Source organism: Calidris pugnax, unplaced genomic scaffold (assembly GCF_001431845.1).
Source record: "Calidris pugnax isolate Ruff unplaced genomic scaffold, ASM143184v1 scaffold96, whole genome shotgun sequence".
In the NCBI taxonomy this organism is placed as follows: domain Eukaryota; kingdom Metazoa; phylum Chordata; class Aves; order Charadriiformes; family Scolopacidae; genus Calidris; species Calidris pugnax.
Window position 1 is genome coordinate 187749 of NW_015090866.1, and position 10312 is coordinate 198060.

Below are 10312 nucleotides of genomic sequence, written 5' to 3' on the forward strand. Positions count from 1 at the left end.
CAAAAGACGGGTTGATGTAGTGCTGGGATCTATGGTTTAGTGATGGTGTTGCTTTTTGTTTGTTGTGTGGGTGTTTATTTTTGTCAAAATTAGGTTGACGGTTGGACAAGATGATCTTTAAGGTCCCTTCCAACCTAGAAGATTCTGTGATTCTATGTGAGGGATAATTTTTTGGTTTATTTTGGGGGGCACCACTGCTGTCCCTCCCTCAATTACTTACAGATGGTGGTGATGATGCTGCCGTACTCGTAGCTGGTGCCGTACAGAGAAGACAGAGCTGCCACCGCCTTCTCAGAAATCTCGTGCTGGGAATACACAAAAGAGAGAAAGATGAGCCAGAGAAGGGGAAATCCTTTGGGATACAGCCTTCAGGAGAAGTTTTTTTTGCTCATGGTGCAGGCAAAAAAGATGCCAAAGCTCGATAGCTTTAGCCTGGGTGAGTCCCCAGGGGCTGGTGGAAGCACCAGGGCTTCTTCTCAACTTCCCGGTGCCCCCTTCATGGTGCAGGATGAAGGTTGCTCCTCCTTGGAGAAGAAGGAGAGCACCTTTGCATCATCCCAGCCCCCTTGGAAAACCTCCACGTCAGCCCTACCAGTTCCTTGTCGTCAGCCGCTGGGGTGGTGGTGTAGCCGTAGGGGTAGAGCAGGAGCTGGGAGTAGCTGTGGATGGAGATGAAAGCCTTGATGTTCCCGTGGCTCTTCACAAAGTCCACAATGGATTTCACCTCGGGCTCTGAGTTGGCGTAGGGTCCATGGTAGGTCTCAGAGCAGGGGTTGGCGCTGGCCCCAGACCCTGGGGAGAAGTGAAAACACAGTGTGGGTGTTTGGTGGCTGTTGGGTGGCTTGGAGAGTCACAAGGGTGAAGGGCCTTTTCCATTTCCAAGCCCAAGAGCTTTTCCCATCCCTCAGCTGCTTAGTGGCCAGCAAGGAACGCTCTTTGTGGCTCCTCCTAAGCATTTATATGATGAGTTTCATTTGTGGTCACCACCATGCTGGTCACTAGGGGACACCAAATCCTGCGGGATATAGCCTTCAGGAGAAGCTTTTTTTGCTCATGGTGCAGGCAAAAAAGATGCCAAAGCTCGATAGCTTTAGCCTGGGTGAGTCCCCAGGGGCTGGTGGAAGCACCAGGGCTTCTTCTCAACTTCCCGGTGCCCCCTTCATGGTGCAGGATGAAGGTTGCTCCTCCTTGGAGAAGAAGGAGAGCACCTTTGCATCATCCCAGCCCCCTTGGAAAACCTCCACGTCAGCCCTACCAGTTCCTTGTCGTCAGCCGCTGGGGTGGTGGTGTAGCCGTAGGGGTAGAGCAGGAGCTGGGAGTAGCTGTGGATGGAGATGAAAGCCTTGATGTTCCCGTGGCTCTTCACAAAGTCCACAATGGATTTCACCTCGGGCTCTGAGTTGGCGTAGGGTCCATGGTAGGTCTCAGAGCAGGGGTTGGCGCTGGCCCCAGACCCTGGGGAGAAGTGAAAACACAGTGTGGGTGTTTGGTGGCTGTTGGGTGGCTTGGAGAGTCACAAGGGTGAAGGGCCTTTTCCATTTCCAAGCCCAAGAGCTTTTCCCATCCCTCAGCTGCTTAGTGGCCAGCAAGGAACGCTCTTTGTGGCTCCTCCTAAGCATTTATATGATGAGTTTCATTTGTGGTCACCACCATGCTGGTCACTAGGGGACACCAAAGCCCTGGTGGAGCCCAAACCCACATTTCTGCCATGGAGAACAAATCCCTTATCTTCCCCAGGGGGCATCAATGGATCGTTATGAGCCAGAAACGTCCTCAGAATCTCCACCTGGAGGATGGAAAAGGGTTAAGGGGAGAGCTCTGACCTCCAAAACCTGCATCCCAGTTGCGGTTGGGGTCCACACCGATGCAAATGGAGCCCGAGTTCTTGGACCTGGTCTTGCGCCACATACGATTCTGAAAGGACAGAACCATCTCAGCTGGTGTCCAGGGCTGGAGCTCCACCAGCCTTAAGTGAACGGGGAGGGGCTGAAATCTAGGGGGGCTAATGGGTCATGGTTGTCCCCTTCCCGTCCCATGGAAAAGCGGACAGGGAGGTTTTGACCTTTCAGTCTCCCCAAGTCCTGCTCCCCAGCACCATCCAGCGTGGCTGTAGGACCTGGAGGGAGGAAATATGGGGCGGTACCTGGGTTTGGGTGAAGGCAAAGCCATCAGGGTTGGTGACAATCTCCAGGAAGATGTCCATCTTGTCCAGGATGGAGGCCAGACCTTCATCACTCTCATGATCTTGGACAATCTAGAGAGAATGGTGGTTTGAGGTTCTCTGGTGGTGCAGGAGTACTGTCCTCTCCAGGAGGTCTGCCACAGTGGCTGAGGGGTCTTGTGGCCCTTTGGGGACACAGGACCTGTCCAGAGGTGGCCATACCTTCTTGGCAAACCAGACACCACTGGCTTGTGTCACCCATTCACGGGAGTGGATGCCGGTGTCGATCCAGATGGCCGGGCGGTTCGTCCCCCCTTTGCTGAACTGGAAGAGCAGGAGGAGGCGGGGGGGGGGAAGTCAGCTTTGCCCTTGGCCCTTCTGCCCCCCTCCAGTCACCCCATGAACCCCAAATTCTGACCTTGAGCACGTAGAGGGGGCGGTTCTCTGTCGAACGACCAATCTCCAGCTTGCTGACCAGGTTGGGGTTTTCGGCCACCAGCAGGTCCATGAAGGCGTAGATCTGGAGGTGGGGGAGTGGGATTGGGGAGGTGTAGGGGGGGTCACACCTGGCTCATCCTCTGCCCTTGTTGCAAGAGCAATTCCAGGATACGATTTCCCCCCCCAAAATGCCCTGAATCTTGTGTTTTCTCACCTCATCCAGGCTGTGGTAGGTGGCATAGTCAAAGGTGTTGGTGGAGAGCGGCAGCCCACGGCGCGCACGAAGCATCTCCGTCCTCTCATGGTCCACCAGCGCCTGGGGGACACGGGGCAAGATGAGACCTCATCCTCCACCACACCGAGCCCCCGAGTCCCACCCTCTGCCACCACTGACCTGCACGTCCTCGATCATGATGGAGTAGGAGATGCCGTTGGACTCCAGGTGGGCTTTGAGGGCCTGCAGGCTGGGGAAGGGCACGCGGACGTCGACTGGGTGCCCGAGGCCACGGGGTGACAGCCAGAAATCCAGCTGGAGGGGGGGAAAATAAGATGGGGAGGTCAGATCCAGCCTTGAGCTGCCCCCCCGTTACCAGCCTCTCACCAGGTGGTCCTTATTGTCCTACATCCAGCCCCATCATCCCATATCCAGCCCTGTCATCCCATATCCATCCCCATCATCCCATGTCTAGCCCACCCCTACCCCATCCCTGCTCTACAGTGTGTCCTCGTCATCCCATGTCTAGCCCACCTCTACCCCATCCCTGCTCTACAGTGTGTCCTGGGGGGTACAAAGTACAGGACACCAGCTGGGGGGTGTCTCCCCAAAAGCCACCCCCACCACTACCCCTGGTACCTGCAGCTCCTCGAGGTCCTGCAGCTCCCGCACCTTCTGCAGCTCCTCATCGTTGGTTGGGACGATGCGCAGCACCTGGTGCCTGTGGGGTCAAGGGGTGTTGGGGGGCACGGGACCAAGTTCTGAGCCCCCCATGGGTCCAGCCTATCCCCGACCCCATCCATCCCCTCACCCTGGGGATTTACACTGAGCTTCTTCCCGGGGGTGTCTAGCCAAGTTCTGACCCCCCCGTGGGTCCAGCCTATCCCTGACCGACCCCATCCATCCCCTCACCCTGGGGATTTACACTGAGCTTCCCGGGGGTGTCTATGTTCCTTTGGGGATAAACCAGTTCCTCTTGTCCCAACTGGTGCCACCATCCCTGTCCCAACCAGTGCCACCATCCCCACCCCAACCACCCCCCCGCCAGCCAGACCCCCTACCCAATAAAAGTCTCAGTGCCAGCGGCCACTGCCACCAGGGCAGCCAACAGCACGAGGGCCCTCATCGTCATCTGAAGGAGCCCGTCCTGTGTCCCAACAGCACCCCGGGACCTCTTAAATCCCATCAGGATGGTGGCCTCCAGCCCGTCCCCTCCAGCTGTCCCCTTTCCCAGGGCTGTGGGAAGGCTCCAACTGGCTCTGGCCAAGGTTGGGCACCGCCGTCCCCCCTCTGCCGCGTTCCCTGTCCCGGCCAAACCCGTCCCAGGAACCGGCCGGAGCCGTCAGTGAGTCACCACCCGCCGGCGGGGCGAAAGGCGGGGAGGTGCCAAAATCCCACCGCCCACGGCTCCGTCTCAGAGCTGAGGGGAGAAAAAGGGGCAAAATTGGGTCAAGAAAGTGCAAGATGTGGATTTTGGCACTGGGGGGGACATGGCTCAGCAAGCCGAGGACCTAAATTGTGGCCATGTTTGGGGTGGTGGTGGTGATGAAATTGGTTTGAAGTTTGGCACAGGACAAGAAGTCAGAGTAGGTCATGGACACCCCAGGTGGAAAAAACATAGAACAGCAAATGCCTGAAAGTACTTTGCACCCAGTGATGGACCTGGGGGTGCCCTCCCAGCACCCAGGGAAGGGACAATGGAGCAACACTGCCCAAAAAACCCCACAAATTTGGGTTTGGTTGCCCCAAAACCCCACAGATTTGGGTTTGGTTGCCCCAAAAAACCCCCACAGATTTGGGTTTGGTTGCCCCAAAAAACCCCACAAATTTGGGCTTGGTTGCCCCAAAAAACCCCACAAATTTGGGCTTGGTTGCCCAAAAAACCCCACAAATTTGGGTTTGGCTGCCCAAAAAACCCCACAAATTTGGGTTTGGCTGCCCAAAAAACCCCACAAATTTGGTCACAAATTTGGGTCTGGTTGCCCCAAAAAACCCCACAAATTTGGGTTTGGTTGCCCAAAAAACCCCACAGATTTGGGTCTGGTTGCCCCAAAACCTCACAAATTTGGGTTTGGTTGCCCCAAAAACCTCACAAATTTGGGTTTGGTTGCCCCAAAAAACCTCACAAATTTGGGTTTGGTTGCCCCAAAAACCCACAAATTTGGGTTTGGTTGCCCCAAAAATCCACAAATTTGGGTTTGGTTGCCCAAAAAGACAGCCATCCTTTCCCAGTTCCTTCAGGGCTGTTGGCCCATCCTTTCCCAGGTCCTTCAGGGCTGTTGACCTCAAGGGATGGGGACTTGTAGGACCAAAGCCACGAGGGGGAAATTAAACACCTGCAGGGCTGGGAATCCTCTTTCACCATTTTTTTGAAGACTAACAGAAAAGAAAGGTGCCAGCCTTAAACCCTAAATGGTTTCCAGAATTATTTATTGAGATGAGAGAACGCCAGGCTCAGTATGGATGCTCCAGGACGTGGACCATGATGTCCAGCAGCGCTGGCCAGGTCTCGGTAGCGGTGGGGATGATCTGGGTGCTGGGTAGGAGGAAGCCGTAGCGTCCTGTGTCCCTCAACTCGAAGGTGAAGGAATATTTCACCCCGTTGTCGTAGGCCCAGTCGATGGTGGTGCCGTCTGCCATGTCTGGGGGGAGAGGAGGGAAGATGTGGCCCCCACGTTGAGTGTTCATGGTGGACACGATGCCAAAAGGAAGGAGAAGGGGAAGGGACACTCACAGATGGTGTCCACGATGCTGCCATAGGTGTATTTCGTCCCATACATGGCAGCCAAGTCGTTCACCGCCTTTTTAGCCAACTCATTCTGCAAGGGAGAACCCAAAAGTGGTGAGACCTGATGGACCAAAACCTTGGGGCAACAGAAAACCTGGGGCAGAGTGGTCTAGATACCCTCCAATACCCCCCCCCTAATTTTTAACAGACATCTTGCAATCGCCCTCCCTCTGAGAACAAGGTGATGGGCTTCAATGTGCAGGTTCCATCTAACCAGAGGAGAAAGGAAGGTCTTGGGATGATCCGACCTGACTCTTTCAGCAAAGCTGGAAGTTGCAGCCCCATGTCTACGTTTTGGGGCCACCTCACCAGTTCCTGGTGGTGGGCTGCAGGAACTCTCTTGTAGCCGTAGGGGAAAAGCAGCATCTGGGAGTAGCTATGGATGGAGATGACCGATTTCACGTTCCCATGGCCACGGATGAAGTCCACGATGGCTTTCACTTCGCTCTCCGAGTGGGCGTAGGGGCCACGGTAGATCTCAGAGCAGGGGTCACTGCTGGAGCCAGATCCTGGGGCATGGTGGAAAGGTCTTTATCCCCCAGGTTTCTCCCCTCTCACAAGAAGCTTCATGCTTGAGGCATGAGCGATGCCTGGCATGGGGACCCAATGGCCCAACTCTCACCTCCAAAGCCCGCGTCCCAGTTTCGGTTGGGGTCAACGCCGATGCAGGGGGAGCCGGCGTTGATGGACCTTGTCTTGCGCCACAGGCGGTTCTGAGAGCAGATCAAGGCAAGACTGTCACAGTCCTCCAGCCCTGAGGGACAGATGATGCCCTCCTGCCCAAGCATCTCCAGGGATAGGTGGAAACCACCTCCGCCAACCTGCCATTCCACTCAGGAAGGACCATCCCTCCCCACCCAAAAAACATGACCAGCTATGGTTTTTGCCAAGCGTGTTCCCCCCACAGTGTCCCCACACTCACAGAGTTGTGGGTGAAGACAAAGCCATCAGGGTTGGTGATGATCTCGAAGAAGATGTCCATGCTGTCCAGGATGGCAGTGACAGAGGGGTTTTGGCCATACTCCTCGACAATCTATGTGGAGAGGGGAGTGGGTGGTGCCTCAGTGCTCCTCAGGGATGAGTGGTGCAACTGAGCAGCACCACAGAGAGGTCATCCTGCCCCTCTGCTCTGCCCTGGCCATACTCCTCGACAATCTGTGTAGAGAGAGGAGTGGGAGGTGCCTCGGTGCTCCTCAGGGATGAGCGATGCAACTGAGCAGCACCACAGAGAGGTTATCCTGCCCCTCTGCTCTGCCCTGGGGAGGCCCCATCTGGAGCACTGGGTCCAGTTCTGGGCTACCCAGTTCCAGAAGGACAGGGAGCTGCTGGAGAGGGGACAGCGAAGGGCTACAAAGAACAAGAGGGAACGGGCACAAACTTGAACATAAGAAGTTCCATCTCAATGTGAGGAGGGACTTCTTTCCTGTGAGGGTGGCAGAGCCCTGGCAGAGGCTGCCCAGGGAGGTGGTGGAGTCTCCTTCTCTGGAGACATTCCAAACCCACCTGGACACGTTCCTGTGTAACCCGTTCTGGGTGCCCCTGCTCTAGCAGGGGGTTGGACTAGATGATCTCCAGAGGTCCCTTCCAACCCTATGTGATTCTGTCTTAAAAAAGGGCCGGGGTAGGAATTGGGGTCCCAGGGTACGTGGTTACCTTGTTGGCCGTCCAGACACCGGTGGCTTGGGTGATCCATTCCCTTGAGTGGATGCCGGTGTCCAGCCAGATGGCCGGCCGATTCGACCCCCCGGTGCTGATCTGTAGAGAAAGGGGGGAGATTCAGCCCCGTGCCCCCCCAGGGCTGGACAAGGTGAGGGTGCCCCTGGTACCCACCTTCAGCACGTACAGGGATCTGTTCTCGTAGCTCTGCCCAATCTGGATCTTGCTAACGAGGCTGGGATGATCTTCCACCAACGTGTCCATCCAGTCGTAGATCTGAAAGGAGTTGCTGGGTAATGAGTCTCACTCTGGTTTTCCTTTTGGTTTTTAGGGCACCAGGTGCATCATGCAGAGCTTCCCTGGAGAAGATCTGGTGCTTGGGACCTCTGTGCAAGCAGGAAGGTGCACATGGCAAAGGCTTTTGCAAAAGCAGAATGAACCATGGGGGGGAAAAAGCTCTGAGATGCCCCAACACCATCACAGCCTCCATCAGCCACCCACTGGGCTCCAAGCACGAGGTTTGACCCCCAAAATGAAGTTGAAGATGTCTTCCAGCAAGGTGGGGAGATGCCAGGAGAGGCCGTGCTGCGTGTGGAGGGGTGCCCGTTCTCCCAGCTCAGCTAAAACCTCCACCCAATGAGGGAGAGGTATGTCCTGGGAGGGGGTCTCACTGCCACCATGAACTTCACCACATGGGTGCAACCATGGCATGGGCTGAGCGTCACCCCCAGCAAGACAAAGCAAATGTTCTGAAGAGCAAAGTACCTCCTCTATCGTGTGGTAGGAGGCAAAGTCGAAGGTGCTAGTGCTTCTCTCTACCCTCCTGGACTTAGTCATGTTTTTCTTTTCCTCATCCAGCAATTCCTGTTTAGGAGGAGGAAAAAAACCAACCAAACACCAACTGGCTGGAAGGAACTGGAAAACCATCTGATGGTTTCCAACTTTTTGGGCCTTCTGTTGGGACCAAGCCTTAGGAGCTCATGCTGCAGCCCTTACCTGCAGGTCCTCGATCATGATGCTGTAGGAAATACTGTGGGACTCCAGGAAGATCTTCACTGTTTGCAGGCTGGGGAAGGGTACCCGGAGGTCAGCCGGGTGGCCAGGGCTGGTGGGGTCACGCCAAAAGTCAACCTGGTGTGGAGGAAAGAGCTCAGCCATGCTCCACAGCCATGCTCATCCATTCAGCTCCCTGGCACCAAAAGGGTCTCCTAAGAGTTTGCATTGAAGGATTTAAAAAGGTCTTTGGACAATTTTTGGGACACACATTGGCACCAGGATGGGTCAGGGTCCCTTTGCCTCACTCAACGGATCTTCTACAGAAACATCATTCAGCCCAAGTTGCCTGTTGGCTGCAAACATCCCTTGAATGGTGAGTCCTTGTGGTTTGAGGAGACACGGGGGTCGCTGGTTTCGCTCTTTAATTCAAGAGAGGCATCTCCCTACATCAGCTTTGTGGTGCAGAAGCTGTTCCCCACCACCCATCCCTCTCCTGCTGCTCCCACCACTTCAGTTGGTCGCTGGGATTCACCCCCCACCAAAGCCACCAGGGACAACACGCAGGAGCAGAGTTATGTTGTAATTCAAGCCCAAAAAAATTGCAATGACATTTTTCGACCTGAATATTCAGCCTGGGAACAATGACACTGCAGTGGCCGGGGTGTTTCTGCTTCTTCTGGAACAGGAAGGCTCAAGGTGCCCCAAGATAAATATTGTATTTACATCGTTATAAATTACACGTGTCCAAAATGGGAAGGAAAATTGGATGTGAGGTCAAAAAAGAGGAGGAAGCCCTGGATGTCATCAAGGTCTCCGTTTTAGGCCGGGGCATGCTTGGCCCCAACCCATCACAGCTCACCTGCAGCTCTGCCCGCTCGCCCAGCACCCTGAGGTGGGCAATCTGCTCCTCATCCCTGGCCGTGACACGGAGGACCTGGTCCCTGCAAGGAGGCAGAGCCATCAGGGAATGCAGGAGAGATCACAGGATGGGACGGGGAGGGGAAGGAGCTGAGCCTCCAGCGCTGACGTGGCCCCATCACGGGCTGGGTGGAGGCTGTGAAAGGTCCACACCGGCTCGGTTGGGTTGGAAAGGGCATCAGTTGTTGGAGGTTTGGGGTCGAGAGTGGAAAATGCAGGTTCAGAACAGCCGTGATGGGGAAAAAGAGCAAGTTCTGGAGAGTCCATGGTGGTCTCCATCCTTCCTTTGATCATGAGAGGTCCCAAAATCTTAGGAATTATCTAGTATATAGACATTTCGTAACAGAGCCTCTGCTCCAGCCCAGCTGGGCTGCCCTGGGGATGGGTGTCCAGCAGAGAAGGAACTTCTCTCCTTCTCCAGCAGCAAAGTTTCCCCCTCTCAGTTCAGTCCTTCCCCTGGAAAAGCTCAGGGTGATGCTCCCAGGATTCAGCATCCCCTAATTTCCACCCTCGGCAGCAGCCAGGGAGGTGCTCAAAACCTCCTTCCAAAGCTGAGGTGAAACCACATCTTTTCTGGTTGTCCACGTCACAAAAGCTGCCAGATTTCCCTCCGTCGGGATGTCACCCACCTCATTGACCCCAAAACAGGGCAAGATGGGGCCCGGGCACCTCTTACCCCAGTCCCCATCCCCACCCAGGGTGCCCCACCACCCCCCACTTTCAGCAGGACTCACCCCACGAAGAGCTGCTCGGCGCCGGTGGCTGCCCCGAGGGCGGCGAAGACCAGGAGGATCTTCATGGTGAATGGATGCAGAGGAACCCCAACGCCCACCTCCGTGTGCATCTACAGCCCCCCTGTATAATGTTCTTGGTGGGGGGGCCACTCGTGGACCTTCTCACCAAGGCCACATCTGCTGTCCCTGCGGAGCGGGCAGCGACAAAGAGATTAAGCCAGGAAACAGCTCCCGGGAGCCCAAACGTTTGCTTGATTTGGCGAAAGTCAACGGAAGAGCAGCCAAATGAGGGAGGATCTAAGGACGTCTTCCAGCGGGACGCGCGCCCGGCTCGCTGCGAGGAGGTGTCATGGTGACAATCACCACCCAACCCCCCCCCCCCAGGGGGGGGGGGGGGGGGGGGGGGG

General features: G+C 55.8%; 2 protein-coding genes across 2 annotated transcripts in view; both read right to left on the minus strand.

The window, feature by feature from the left end:
- LOC106889916 (carboxypeptidase A1-like) overlaps positions 1 to 3939 on the minus strand; it is a 5486-nt gene extending 1547 nt beyond the window's left edge. The window contains exons 1-10 of the mRNA XM_014945433.1: positions 3875 to 3939; positions 3453 to 3534; positions 2994 to 3128; positions 2814 to 2915; positions 2580 to 2681; positions 2384 to 2485; positions 2144 to 2254; positions 1824 to 1914; positions 1256 to 1455; positions 221 to 305 (exon numbers count right to left, since the gene is read on the minus strand). Of these exons, the coding sequence (XP_014800919.1) occupies positions 221 to 305; positions 1256 to 1455; positions 1824 to 1914; positions 2144 to 2254; positions 2384 to 2485; positions 2580 to 2681; positions 2814 to 2915; positions 2994 to 3128; positions 3453 to 3534; positions 3875 to 3939 (1075 nt within the window). The remainder of the gene's footprint in view (positions 1 to 220; positions 306 to 1255; positions 1456 to 1823; positions 1915 to 2143; positions 2255 to 2383; positions 2486 to 2579; positions 2682 to 2813; positions 2916 to 2993; positions 3129 to 3452; positions 3535 to 3874) is intronic.
- A 1328-nt stretch (positions 3940 to 5267) lies between these two features.
- LOC106889918 (carboxypeptidase A1-like) lies at positions 5268 to 9970 on the minus strand. The gene is made up of 11 exons (XM_014945434.1): positions 9906 to 9970; positions 9113 to 9194; positions 8254 to 8388; positions 8023 to 8121; positions 7432 to 7533; positions 7255 to 7356; positions 6524 to 6634; positions 6224 to 6314; positions 5911 to 6110; positions 5548 to 5632; positions 5268 to 5455 (listed from the first exon to the last, which is right to left on the minus strand). The coding sequence occupies exons 1-11, from the start codon at positions 9968 to 9970 to the stop codon at positions 5268 to 5270; spliced, it is 1260 nt and encodes a 419-aa protein (XP_014800920.1).
- Between the last annotated feature and the right edge of the window lie 342 nt (positions 9971 to 10312).